The sequence below is a fragment of the Ranitomeya variabilis genome, chromosome 2 (genome assembly GCF_051348905.1).
Source record: "Ranitomeya variabilis isolate aRanVar5 chromosome 2, aRanVar5.hap1, whole genome shotgun sequence".
Lineage (NCBI taxonomy): Eukaryota > Metazoa > Chordata > Amphibia > Anura > Dendrobatidae > Ranitomeya > Ranitomeya variabilis.
Genome location: NC_135233.1, coordinates 997,882,324 through 997,897,208, shown reverse-complemented (window position 1 = coordinate 997,897,208; position 14,885 = coordinate 997,882,324). Strand labels below are relative to the sequence as shown.

The 14,885-nt window shown below is 44.3% G+C and overlaps 1 protein-coding gene and 1 long non-coding RNA gene across 3 annotated transcripts in view; one reads left to right on the top strand and one right to left on the bottom strand.

Annotated features, from left to right (window-relative positions):
- PIK3CB (phosphatidylinositol-4,5-bisphosphate 3-kinase catalytic subunit beta) overlaps positions 1–14,885 on the top strand; it is a 180,424-nt gene that overhangs the window by 100,796 nt on the left and 64,743 nt on the right. The window contains exons 3-4 of one of the 2 annotated variants that reach the window (XM_077291135.1): positions 8,757–8,938; positions 12,371–12,596. The exons of the other annotated variant lie outside the window; for it this stretch is intronic. Coding sequence (XP_077147250.1) covers positions 8,792–8,938; positions 12,371–12,596 — 373 coding nt within the window. The 5' untranslated portion in view covers positions 8,757–8,791. The remainder of the gene's footprint in view (positions 1–8,756; positions 8,939–12,370; positions 12,597–14,885) is intronic. 2 annotated transcript variants of the gene reach the window in all.
- LOC143808451 (uncharacterized) lies at positions 8,364–14,367 on the bottom strand. The gene is made up of 3 exons (XR_013221956.1): positions 14,251–14,367; positions 11,145–11,261; positions 8,364–8,496 (listed from the first exon to the last, which is right to left on the bottom strand). It is a non-coding gene; the product is annotated as an uncharacterized LOC143808451 (long non-coding RNA).

Genomic DNA, 14,885 nt, shown 5'->3' with positions numbered 1-14,885 from the left:
TAATAATGTCTACTACTCATAAGGCTCACACACCTTAGGCTATGGATTCGTTAGAACATTCAAGGTTCAACTTGTTAAAGTTTTATACTTTAATACAAAAAGGTTCAGTGCTTACAGTAAGAAAAAAGGTATACAAATATGATAATAAAAAGACATACAACTTATGCAAAACAGTATAAAATAACAGGAGAAAACTTACAGAAATCATCTAACTTGGTAGTCTGCTTTCCACTCCCTGAGGGTAGGATAAATGTAGATTGGATCACACCAGCTGGGCTGCCCCCATTATGTGAACACAATTCTAGGTATTCAGGTCTAATATATAGTTTTGGTCTGGAGGTCAGATTTCTAGACCAGCCCCTCAGGTTAATATCATAATTGCTTGTTTTTTTGATTGGACCACGGCCACGCCCCCCAATGAATATATTATTTTCTCTTGAGATCCTTTGTGTAAAAGTTCTCACAGAGATACTATCAGTCCGTAATTGACATCTCTCTTCCAAGAGCTAGGAGGTGTCAAATGTTCCCTTTCTTCTTGGTCCTAGCTAGACCCCCTGGTGAGATTTGGAGACAGAAGTCTGCTTGTCTCAGCAAAATATATATTAACACCTGGGTGAGAACCTGCAGCCTTCAGGACAGATGTTCCTAGTCACACAATACCTATACATATGTCTCTGCAGATAGATAGATAGATAGATAGATAGATAGATAGATAGATAGATACACACACATATTTCACCACAGTGGGCTAGACATCTCAATTGGCGGCTGTCCCCTCCTTTATGTAAGCCCCTTCTTTTATTCTATTTATGAGCAATATGGGGCAACCAACATGGCCTCCATTTCAGCTCTCACATGAGGTTGTCCCCCAGCTATTCTGCACTGCTGATTTGCAAATCTTGGAATGTATGACTAAGGAATACCCGACCCTTGTAGGCGCCGTGATGACCGTACTGGCTGTCAGTAACGACTAGACCATAGTGGGCATCATGGCTGTATTCTTTTTCTTCTCTTTTCTGTACTCTCATGTATTTGGGGTGATATTGCTGCTTTGTTTCTCGTTGTGTGACCACAGACCGTCCCTTACTATGGTAATAACCATGGGCTTCATCACCAATCAGACTGTAGATGTGCTGGTATAAGAAGTGGCATCCAGACCTCCTCGGGCAGCGACCTCTGCAGAGGAGATGCGGTATTACAGTAGCACCCTCTGCTCTCACCTATAAAGGGGAGTCCTAATAGAGGATATTTCTGATGAGTGAACCCCTAGAGAATAAAAGCAGACACGGAAAGTCTTTTCCTTCTATTTAAATGAGAAGCCGGGTTTCCTTTATTCATAAGGCCCCGTCTCACATAGCGATTTACCAACGATCACGACCAGCAATACGACCTGGCCGTGATCGTTGGTAAGTCGTTGTGTGGTCGCTGGGGAGCTGTCACACAGACAGCTCTCTCCAGCGACCAACGATCAGGGGAACGACTTCGGCATCGTTGAAACTGTCTTCAACGATGCCGAAGTCCCCCTGCAGCACCCGGGTAACCAGGGTAAACATCGGGTTACTAAGCGCAGGGCCGCGCTTAGTAACCCGATGTTTACCCTGGTTACCAAAAAAAACAAACAGTACATACTCCCCATCTGATGTCCGTCAGGTCCCTTGCCGTCCGCTTCCTGCTCTGACTGAGTGCCGCCGTACAGTGAGAGCACAGCACAGCAGTGACGTCACCGCTGTGCTCTGCTCTCACTGTACGGCCGGATCTCAGTCAGAGCAGAAAGCAGACGGCAAGGGACCTGACGGACATCAGATGGTGAGTATGTACTGTTTGTTTTTTTTTACATTTACGCTGGTAACCAGGGTGTAAACATCGGGTTACTAAGCGCGGCCCTGCGCTTAGTAACCCGATGTTTACCCTGGTTACCAGTGAAGACATCGCTGGATCGGTGTCACACACACTGATTCAGCGATGTCAGCGGGACCTCAACGACCAAAAAAAGGTCCAGGCCATTCCGACACGACCAGCGATCTCACAGCAGGGGCCTGGTCGCACATAGCGAGATCGCTACTGAGGTCGCTGTTGCGTCACAAAACTAGTGACTCAGCAGCGATCTCGCTAGCGATCTCGCTATCTGAGACGGGGCCTTTAGACCTGACATCCACCTTTTAATCAGGCTGTAATTAGTTAGATAATGAAATGTCACAGTCACGTTCTGCAGGAACACTAAAAATAAATCCGCTACACAATGGAGAGGAAATGGGCAGTGCCGGCGTCATATTCTCCATCTCATCTAATCATCATTTGGGCTGTTATTTGCCGCGTTCTCCTGCAACCAATTAGCTCTGCTGACGAGCTGCGTCCAAATTGAGAAATCAGCGTGCTGTTTGATGTCTGGGCTTTGATGCTGCAACAAAGGACCTGGATCTTGTGGTTTGAGTGGTTTTCCTTTCTCTGAGAAGTGGAGAACTGTTACGTCATAGATCCGAGCCTTCACAAAGAAACTAGACGGAACTGAAGCTTTGTGCTTCCGAAAGGACGAAAACGAGCTCAGGACATCAGCGAGGCACTACTGCCTGCGTACATCAGCGAGGCACTACTGCCTGCGTACATCAGCAAGGCACTACTGCCTGCGTACATCAGCGAGGCACTACTACCTGCGGACATCAGCGAGGCACTACTGCCTGCGTACATCAGCGAGGCACTACTGCCTGCGTACATCAGCGAGGCACTACTGCCTGCGTACATCAGCGAGGCACTACTGCCTGCGTACATCAGCGAGGCACTACTGCCCGCGTACATCAGCGAGGCACTACTGCCTGCGTACATCAGCGAGGCACTACTGCCTGTGTACATCAGCGAGGCACTACTGCCTGCGTACATCAGCGAGACACTACTGCCTGCGGACATCAGCGAGGCATTACTGCCTGCGGACATCAGCGAGGCACTACTGCCTGCGTACATCAACGAGACACTACTGCCTGCGTACATCAGTGAGGCACTACTGCCTGCGTACATCAGTGAGGCACTACTGCCTGCGTACATCAGCGAGGCACTACTACCTGCGGACATCAGCGAGGCACTACTGCCTGCGTACATCAGCGAGACACTACTGCCTGCGTACATCAGCGAGGCACTACTGCCTGCGTACATCAGTGAGGCACTACTGCCTGCGTACATCAGTGAGGCACTACTGCCTGCGTACATCAGTGAGGCACTACTGCCTGCGTACATCAGCGAGGCACTACTACCTGCGGACATCAGTGAGGCACTACTGCCTGCGTACATCAGTGAGGCACTACTGCCTGCGTACATCAGCGAGACACTACTGCCTGCGTACATCAGCGAGGCACTACTGCCTGCGTACATCAGCGAGGCACTACTACCTGCGGACATCAGCGAGGCATTAATGTTTAGTTGTATACTCTGTGCTGCTGGGCTACGTTTCCACACACATATTTCTAGGATCAATTTTGGGTAATGTAGATTTATTTAGATATGGCCAAGAATCTCATGTAAAATATTACTGGAAAAGTCATGCAGCTAGATCATCTCTGGTATGTAATCTGATGTCATTTGTGTCACATACTGAATATATAGCCGGGATCATCACCCTGCAGCTTCTCTGATCTCGGCAGATGAACCCTGCGTGTAATCCTGCGGATGAACTTTGCTGCTCTCTTTACATTACCGTCCAGGTATTCATTACAAGGTAGTAATAATTGTCTGCGCTGATTACCTGAAGCTCCAATAGAAGATTGGCCCCGGAATGGGATACAGTAATGTATCGTCAGAAGTGATGGAGCCATGTCCACGTGCACACGGCTGCAGTACTGCCTAGTGTTGTGTGGAGGCGCCATCACACGGACATTGTACAGGTCGAATGAACCCATGTGTCAGTCAGTTGTCACCAAAGATTTTCTGTATCCGCTGCAGCCATAAAATACAACGAATTTTCATTTTTTTGTTGTTGTGCAGAAATGCTGGGGATTTGCCACATATTTCATTTTTTGCATTACATTGGATAAAATCCGCAGCGAAAATCTGTAGCATAAATTGACTTGTTTTGGATTGAAAATCGTGCTTTGCATATAAACATATTGTGCCGCTTTTGTATGCAATGTACAGATGACATTTGGTAAAATCTCATACACAAAGCTGCCACAGTAATACATGGCACGTATTCCATCCACAAATTTGCAGCATAGTTGCTATATGGTAATATACAGTAACCGCTCCAAAATCCTCCTCAAAAACGGCTTCAAAAATCTATATTTTTTAAAGCATTTTTTTTTACCTGGAGAGGTTTTGAAAAAGGCCTGGTGGGAAAAAAAATTATGTAATTTCCTTTGTAGTGGACACTGACGGAATCCATTAGGAACTGCCAAAAGGCTGCTGAAGACTCTTAAAGAAAAAGACTCCAAAACTCTTCATAGCCGCTCCAGAATAGAAAGTAGTGCTCCAAACAGCCGAGCACCACCGCTCTCCCTGTACGGCCAAGTGAATGTCTAATCCATTCTGCCATTGAGCACTTCCCTGCCATGGTCGTGCTCCACCACTCTCCCTATACAGCTCACATGGTGCTCTCTTAATGCGTGATGCCCCCCCCCCTCTTGTGAGTGCTCGCTCAATGTCTAATCCATTCTGCCATTGAGCACTTCCCTGCCATGGTCGTGCTCCACCACTCTCCCTATACAGCTCACATGGTGCTCTCTTAGTGCGTGATGCCCCCCCTCTTGTGAGTGCTCGCTCAATGTCTAATCCATTCTGCCATTGAGCACTTCCCTGCTATGGTCGTGCTCCACCGCTCTCCCCATACAGCTCACATGGTGCTCTCTTAGTGAGTGATGCCCCCCCCCTTGTGAGTGCTCTCTCGTGTAATCCTACGAGCCGTATGCATTCTACTTGTCGACACCTTACTGCTGTAGTAACCGGTGTGCTCCCAGCCGATCATCAGCTGCCTTCTACTACGTGTTGTGTGTGTTGTATTTCATCAATCTTCATGTTTATTTTCTGTATTACAATTATGTGAACTTTAAAAGCTCTCTTTACTTTATCTTGTCCAAGGGGCAGGACCACCAACCCCTTAGCACCATATTAGACACTCCTTAACCTATCTTTGTAGTATGTTGTATTGTATTCTGTCTCCATAACTTGATAAAGGAGACTGTGTCCCGAAACGCGTTGTTTTTGGAAACTTTACATATTCATCCATTTCATCTCCTCTTGTGCTTCCTACATCCCTCCCTATTTGATGACAGAAGAGTTAATACCTTTTATCTTTTTCTGAGCTCCTCTCAGCTGATTTATGACTGCAGACCACAACAAAGTTCAGTGTGCCGGGAAATAAAGAGCCTGTAAAAGCCAAATAGTGCAAAATCTATATTGAAACCCAAACCCCAATTATCTTTAGTAATTTTTTTTCCCCTGAAGATGGACAGCCTCACTTTTCCTTTTACTTTTCCTGTCTCTCCAGCTGTCCCAAGGATCACTGAGACTTCACGTGGTCTCGGTGGTCTCTGTAGTGAACGCTATCTTGCCATGGTCCACACTTTTCCTCTCACGTATTCCCTCAGCCGCTGTGTGGGAGCTTGGCCCCGGACCAGGATCACTCCCAGTCTGGGACAATGCCGGCTGTGTTCAGCTGACATGATCTCGTTTGTTGTTGTACACAATTAAGGGAAGTGATATTATTAGTATTGCCTCATGACTGTGTGACGCATTAACCCTTACCACATTGGGTCAGGCAGCAGCACGCAACGTTCAGCAGTTCTCTCCAGCGTAGGCAGCTGGGCTTTATTTTATTTAGTAAAGTCGGAATCCTGCTTTTACCTTCTTAAAGGGGTTGTCCAAGGGTATATAAAGTGATAGCAAATCTAATAAAACAAAGCGCACATGGGACCCAGCTCTTAAATCACCATCTTTGGAGTACGGTACGTGACCATTGACTGCAGGGACTGACGGTAGCGGAGCACGCAGGGATAGATCAGCGAGGGATTCAAGCTTAGTACTGAAGGGTTTTTTTTTTTTTTTTTACAAAGATGACAACAAGGGCATAGTTATAGTGGGTGACGGGATTGCACTCCCACCATGACCCTGAAGATTAGTGGGGTCAAAATGACCAATATTATTAGAGGGAGTTTGTCACCAGGTTTTTGCTATCTTTTCTGAGAGCAGTATGATGTAGGAAAATAGACCCTGATTCCAGCGATGTATCACTTAGTTTAGTGGGTTCAGAGGTTGTGACACAATCAGAGCTTTTAGATGTAGCAGAGCTCAAAAGCTGCACCCGTCCACACAAATCACAGCTTTCTGTGTATATTGACAGTGAGCTGCTAATCAGTGCTGGGGGCAGAGTAGGACCAGGATGCACAGGGGCTGTAGTCCTGTAGTGTTCATCTCCTGCTGATGAAATGCTCATTGTATGGAAACAACAGCATACAGCCTAATAAGTGACATAACTAAGGAATCAGTGTCTCGGCCCCTACCTCATGCTGCCTTCAGATTACATAACATAACAAAACCTGCTGACGGATTCCCTGACTGTTGGGGGCCCTGTTGGAGGTTACATTGCAGCCCACAAGCTTCAGGTTAAGTCCTTGCATGTCAATATCAGTCCATTTTTTCAGGCAGACGTTTCTTATAGCCTTTAAGGTAAGGCACAAACAAAAAAAAAGTCAGATACTTATTCCAGGTTACAAAATATTAGGCTTTTGGACAAACTGGTATTTAAGTGGGGGTTTGAGCCCTTGGAAAATATTAATGGGGTAGAGTTGGTAAGATCAGGAAAATGGGTACGTGCCACAGAGTGACGCAGCGCGGCTGTCAGTGTTGGGCAGCGTGTCGGAGAAAGCCTACTGGGAAGGAGTGGAGTAACTTGGACAGCGGGAAGACTTGAGGAAAGCAAAGCCCCTACTTGTGGATAATTCATTTTATGTTTGCACTTTAGAGAATTCAAGCTGAACTTTTTCTAGGGGCTTTGTAGGTTGTTTTTTTTTTTTTTTTTTTAATTAACCAAAGCTCTTTTTTGTTCTCCGTTAACGTGAATAATAGGAAAAATAAAGTTAATTATGTTGTGGGAGTCAAAATGATATTAACGCTTTTCCGTGTGGGTGGAACATGTCAGTGTCTGCCTATTGTAGTGTGAGCAGGGGGTGCTCCTTCTGCAGCCTGCTCGCTTACGTCATGTTCACAGCATTGTGGCTGAAAAATCCACATCTAAAAACTGCTCCTAAAAGGCACAATGTTTTTGTCGTGCTTTTGTAGGAACAAATATGTTTTGATGCGTTTTTTAACACATTTTTTTAGTATGAATTTTGAGATTATGGAAAGTATTCAGACCCCTTTATATTTTTCACTCTTTGTTTCATTGCAGCCATTTCATAAATTCAAAAAAGTTCATTTTTTCTCATTAATGTAAACTCTGCACCCCATCTTGACTGAAAGAAAACAGAAATGTAGAAATTTTTGCAACTGTAATAAAAAGAAAAACTGAATTTTCACATGGTCATAAGTATTCAGACCCTTTGCTCAGTAGTAGAAGCACTCTTTTGAGCTAGTACAGCCATGAGTCTTCTTGGGAATGATGCAACAAGTTTTCCACACCTGGATTTGGGGATCCTCTGCCATTCTTCCTTGCAGATACTCTCCAGTTCCATCATGTTGGATGGTGAACGTTGGTGGTCAGCCATTTTCACGTCTCTCCAGAGATGCTCAATTGGGTTTAGGTCAGGGCCCTGGCTGGGACAGTCAAGAATGGTCACAGAGTTGTTCTGAAGCCGCTCCTTTGTTATTTTAGCTGTGTGCTTAGGGTCATTGTCTTGTTGGATGGTGAACCTTCTGCCAAGTCTGAGGTCCAGAGCACTCTGGGAGAGGTTTTCATCCAGGATATCTCTGTACTTGGCCGCATTCCTGTTTCCTTCATTGACAACCAGTCGTCCTGTCCCTGCAGCTGAAAAACACACCCATAGCATGATGCTGCCACCACCATGTTTCACTGTTGGGATTCTATTGGTCAGGTGATGAGTAGTGCCTGGTCCTCCACACATACTGCTTAGAATTATCACCGAAAAGGTCTATCTTCGTCTCATCAGACCAGAGTATCTTATTTATCATAGTCTGGGAGTCCTTAGTGGGGTTTTTTTTGCAAACTCTATGTGGGCTTTCATATGTCTTGCGCTGAGGAGAGGCTTCCGTTGGGCCACTCTGCCATAAAGGCCCGACTGGTGGAGAGCTGCAGTGATAGTTGACTTTGTGGATCTTTCTCCCATCTCCCTACTGCATCTCTGGAGCTCAGCCACAGTGATCTTGGATTTCTTCTTTACCTCTCTCACCAAGGCTCTTCTCCTACGATTGCTCAGTTTGGTTGGACGGCCAGGTCTAGGAAGACTTCTGGTGGTCCCAAACATCTTCCATTTAAGGATTATGGAGGCCACTGCAGAAATTCTGCGGCAATTCTGCAACGTGTACACATAGCCTAAAATGCATTGAAGAGGGGCCATATCTCTGCAATGGAAAGGAACAAGAACTGAAGAATTAAAAAAAAAAAACCCTGGCATATTCAGCAGAACAGCGGCATGTAGATATATTAATGGCGCAGTGACAAGTCCTATTTAAGATGCAGTAGGAAAGTTGTATTGTATGTTCCGTCCATAATGAATGTGCAGCATATGTATCACTGAGAGAAGATCCTTCATTCTGTCCTAATGTACCGTATATAATGCATCGTGCCACGTAACCACACTAATACTGTGGCCTCCTTTCAGGGCCATGTTTCACAGGTAGTACCTCATCCTACAAAATGCCTCCCACTGTGTCGGATCCCATGGACTTTTGGGCGGACGATACACAGCTTTCACCAAAAGTGTCTGTGGATATCTTACTCCCCACTGGAATATACGTGCAGATGAAGGTGCCACGGGACGCTTCCATATCGCAGATTAAGCAGGTAAACACTCCACCATATTAGTACTTTCTTACCATGCCGATCATACTTTGATGGCCGATCTTAATGATGTGCTATAAGTATTAAAGGGGTTTTACAATTGCGGAGAATCTCTTTCCCAGCAAAGTTTGTTTTAAAAAAAAAATCAAGCAAATTGTGCTTTACTCATTCTCCCTGGGTCTAGTGTTGAGTGTCCACCGCTACAATCTGGACAGACTCACTGAGATCACTTATTAGCTACTGTGCTGTCAACATGATGTCAGCACTACAGACCATAATGTTTTTTTTCTGTAGGTAAAATCTGCTCTTGGCAGTAAAGAAGCTGCTTACAGGTTTTGCTGCGTTTTTCAGGATCCCAAAGTTCAGGTTTGCTTTCACCACAGAAGCATGAACACAGGTCACCAGTGCAAGACATATGGGATACCATAAAACCATTTTTGGAAAAAGGGCAACTTGATCACATTATTTAGTGGAAAAATTATTGTATGTCGGAAAAAATAGTGACTATTCTGAACAAAAAATTCACATGAGTTAAGTTAATGAAAAAATACACAAATACAAATGTAACGGGATGTGAATTGGTCTGGAATAGTTTACCTAAGGTACCGTCACACAGTGGCACTTTTGTCGCTACGACGGTACGATCCGTGACGTTCCAGCAATATCCATACGATATCGCTGTGTCTGACACGCAGCAGCGATCAGGGACCCTGCTGAGAATCGTACGTCGTAGCAGATCGTTTGGAACTTTCTTTCGTCGCTGGATCTCCCGCTGTCATCGTTGGATCGGTGTGTGTGACACCGATCCAACGATGCGTTCGCTTGTAACCAGGGTAAACATCGGGTTACTAAGCGCAGGGGCGCGCTTAGTAACCCGATGTTTACCCTGGTTACCATCGTAAAAGTAAAAAAAAAAAAACATACATACTCACATACCGGTGTCCGTCAGGTCCCTCGCAGTCTGCTTCCCGCTCTGACTGCCGGCCGGAATGTAAGAGCAGAGCACAGCGGTGACGTCACCGCTGTGTTCTGCTTTCACTTTACGGCGGCACTCAGTCAGAGCGGGAAGCAGACGGCAAGGGACGGACACCGGTATGTAAGTATGTACTGTTTTTTTTTTTTTTTACTTTTACGATGGTAACCAGTGTAAACATCGGGTTACTAAGTGCGGCCCTGCGCTTAGTAACCCGATGTTTACCCTGGTTACCCAGGGCCTTCGGCATCGTTGGTCGCTGGAGAGCGGTCTGTGTGACAGCTCTCCAGCGACCACACAACGACTTTCCAACGATCACGGCCAGGTCGTATCGCTGGTCGTGATCGTTGGAAAGTTGCAGAGTGTGACAGTACCCTTAGATATGGACAGATCATTGAGTTTGCAGGACACTGTTTACTTTCACACTTTGGTCAGCCACAGGCATGACTCAATTTCACACCTTGGTCGGCCAATGTTTATTTTTGTACACATCAGTAATTTAATTAAACTGTACTAATCCAAACTGCCCTGCTCAGGTGAGGAGACCAAGACATTATGGTTTTAACTTGGGAAAATGTCAAAAATAAATGGGTTTCACATAATGTTGCATTATTTTTTTTTCACTAAAAACACAGCAGAACCTGATTCCTGCGTTTTTTTTTCTGTTTTTTTTTTACATTCAGTGCTTTCCATGGGTGAAAAAACGCTGCAAAAACATTGAAAGAAGTGACACACTTCAGAAAAAAAAAAACAATGTGTGTGCATGAGATTTCTGAAAATGCAGCTTAAAATTTGCATTAAAAAAGCAGCAGAAAAAAAAAAACGCAATGTGTGAACATAGCCCAGCAGACACCAGGAGCAGTGGTGGGTGGACTTGGCAGCTGGGGAACAGGTGTTTTCTGATACCGGAATACCCCTTATAAAAGTTCTGTAACAACAATATTATTATTGTCAGTAGATGCACTGTTTTTCTGACTTTGTAAGTCTTTTGAGCTGTTGGCTAACCTAGTTTTGCTTTTTCCGTGTTGACTAATGCATTAGGACACAGTATAACTCTCTTTTTTAATCAGATTATTTTTATTAAATCATTTTCAAGTAATTACAACCACAGAGAACATCTTCCCAAATAAATCACATTAAAAAACAAGAAAGATTACCCCCCCCCCCCCTCCATGCCGTAACACAAGTCGTGGAACTGTTTTTATAAAGGAAGACTAAAGAGTATCTTCTGTATACCTTATTTTGTCATGTCCATAAATGCAAATAAGACCAAGAGTAATTCCTCTTCTTCAACGTGGCTACAGAAGTTCTCTGCCGTCCCGGAAGTGTCCATCCACACTGCTTACTACAAGCCTGGAATGGGAAAATCAGTTTAGTGTAGGGAAGCAAAAATATTCTCCAACAGTAGGATTCTCGATGGTAAACCTGGACCCCATATGTTATCACATGTGGAATATGCAGTATTCTGGCCTTACCAATTGCCACCAGATCCTCCTCAGGGAGATCTGCTATGACTCCAAAAATACATATTTTCGGCTCTGGGTTTATTACTACACAATAAATACTGTTAATTATATCTTGCACATCCTTCCAGAAGGATCCAATATTATTGCTTTCCCATATCATATGCATGAGGTGGTCATTAGGTAAAGCACATCTCGGGTTATTAGAATTTTGCCTCACACCAATCTGATGTAGAAATTTTGGAGCTTTGTATTTTCTGTAAATTGAATGTAATTGTGACAACCTTTGAGCCTTGGAAAGGGAAAGAGGTGTTAAGCCTAATCTGGAGTCCGGCTGATCCTCCGGTATGACTCCCACATCGGGAGCTTATGTAGGTCTGCAGTTAGCAGAAGCCTATGTAGGTTAGAAATAAGGCCTCTCGTTGTTCTTTCCCCAACACCCATTCAACCATGGTATAACCCTTAGGGCTCATTTCCACTTGCGAGGAAAACGGACGAGTGCAATCCGATAAAAAATCGGATTGCACTCGGACCAATGTTATTCAATAGGTGTCTTTTCATTTGCGATTTTTTTCTCAGCCGAAATCGGACTGAGAAAAAAATCGCAGCATGCTGCGTATTGCTGCGAGTCTCGGACGAGACTCGCCAATGCAAGTCAATGGGTGCGTGAAAAAAAACGCATGGAATACGGACCATCCATATTCCGTCCGTTTTTTTACGGATACATTACCATTCTGTGGCATAGAACACTGTAAATAGTCCTGTAAATGACTGTATAAAAATAGTTGCAGAGAAAAAAAACGGATTGCATACAGATGTTATACGGATGTAAAACGGATGGTGCGATTAAAAATCGCATAACACTCGCATAACACTCGCATGACAATCACATACGCTACATCCGTTTTTTCGGTCCAGATTACGGACCGTTTTTTCTCTTGCAAGTGGAAATGAGCCCTTATTCTGGACCTCAACATTGACACTGTGTTCTGTTCATAGCTGGTGTGGAAGGATGCAGAAACGTACCCCCTCTTCCACCTGCTCCTGGAAATTGAATCCTATAGGTTCCAATGCATCAACCAGACGGCTGTCCACGAGGAACTGGAAGATGAGAGTCGGCGGCTGTGTGATGTACGACCCTTCCTGCCTGTCCTGAAGCTGGTGACCAGGAGCTGCAACCCTGCGGATAAGCTGGATTCCAAGATCGGTGTCTTGATAGGAAAAGGTAATGTGTGATCAGACCTCACTTTTAGGCATCACCTCCACCTCTCCACTGCCCTTACTTTGTAGACAGGGTGAAGTCATACCATAGAATTAATGGGATTGTCCGGGTGGCGGCACATGCTCTCGTTTGCCGATAGATGCTACTGTGTATGCATCGGCGCCATTTTGCTGGAGTTAATTTTGTTTTTAAAGACGACATAATATCTGTATGTTATTTTGCCATAAACAGCTGCACAGTTCTCCGTGTTGCACTGAGTGGTTTTTTTTTTTAGTACATTATCTAATCGTTAAGGAGGTGATCTGGGTGTTCTTTAATTCCAACAATACAGTCATTTAAAGTTTTGAAAATGCAAGAATAATCGTGGGAACACAACTCCATAAGGTCTTGCTTAGTAGAGCAGCTTTAGGTGTTCTTTTACATAGAAAAAAAAAAAAAGGCATAAAAGCCGTTCCACCAGTGTCAAGGTGTACTCAGATTTGTGATGGTCCTAACCTCTAGTACTAAAACCCGCTCAGCCCTTATTCACATTGACGTCACTTTGACACAGACGTTTTTAATACTAGAGGTTAGGACTCTCCCGACTTTGGGTACAGCATGGCTCTGCTTGGATGGTTTTTACTCTTTTTTTTAAAATCAAAATGGTGTTTACTAGGTACCCTATGTTACCTACATGCACTATTGCTTTTACATATTTACCTACAGCAGGGCATCCTTAATGACCGGTATGAAGATGCTCCTATTTTGCATGCATACCAACTTATACTCCAGTTATTTTTTTTCACTTAAGGTACCGTAATGGTTTAGGTATAGCAGTTGTCCAGTTTGAGGATCCGAACAAAGAATTTGTCATATCTTATAGAAGTTATACAAATCTGGGATAAGGGAAGTGGGAATCCAGAGTTTACTGCCTCTTCATTTGTAAGAAATCAAACTTTTAGGCTATGTGCACATGTTGCGGATTGGGGTGCAGAATTTTCTGCACAAAATCCGCATCTCCTGGCAGAAAACGCAGGTGCAGATTAGATGCGTTTTTTAATGTGGATTTTGTGCATTTTTTTAACGGATTTTCTGCTTTTTTTTACCCCTGCGGATTTGTATAATGGAAAGCTTCAGAAACGCTGCAGTTCTGCACAAAAAAAGTGACATGCTACTTCTTTTGATCCGCAGCGGTTTTCATGCTAATTTTTCCGCACCATTAGCACAGCATTTTTTTTTTTCAATTGATTTGCATTGTACTGTAAATCACTTTGCAGAACTGCAGCGTTTCTGCGCGGAAAAAAATCCACTAAATCCGCATCGTGTGCGCAAAGTCTTAGGAATAAAAGTGATTTTAAGAATTTAATTAAGGATCTTTAATCTGAGGCTGAACTGTAATGCAAAAAACAACCACTGGACACAAGTGGCGCTATTTGAAATACTGATACTTTTATAAAATACAGGCAAACCTTCTACCAATTACCATCTCTCTCTAAAAGATCTAGAATAGATCTCATTAATTTCTATAATTTCCCCTGGGCTGGCACTATGGGGAAATGGACGCTGCTAGGTTCCCCACAGATCACTTTTTTAAAGTGGAAGGGCAGCTTAAAACAAATTAGCCTATCCACAGCAGACAGGATGATCCCAGTTTTGCCGGTATATATCCGGTGTTTACCTTCCAGAGCATGTAATGGATTGTCACGTCCAGTGAAGCATGAGATGCAGGTACCGTCAATGATCCGGAGGCATGTGCGGCCGGAGTATGCTTTCCGATGATACATTCCAGAGACCCCCTACTTTCTAACCCTATGTGCCGTGTGAGCCGGCTAACTCCAGTCAGTTCTCAGATTAGTGGAATAACTTTGGCACATGTCCCGCCATCATCTCCCTGAGATCTGCAGGCTCGGCCCTGAATGACAAGCTTTGACTCGACTTTGGCAGATGAAGAAGAGAATGTTCGACTTTCCAAGCCTCAGCACGATCCTCTCCCAAACCTATTTCTCATCTCCCCTGAAATCTGGAATTCACTGCTAAACCTGGCAGGACTCCGCACACTGTGAGTGACATGTGGTCTGATATAGAAACCATAATAAGGGTGATCTAATAGGTTTTGTAACCATGGCCCTATGAGAAATGTTATGCTTTTCATATGTGTGCTGCCTCTGAGCCTGTTACAGTTTCAGATTTTTCCTCAATCTTTGTTTTCTCTATTATTAATTGAATTGAAAGCGAATGAGTCCATATTATACTTTTGTCTCCAGATCCCAGAGCTTTTAGCGGGTGCAGCGAGGCCATCACACATAGTTAAGT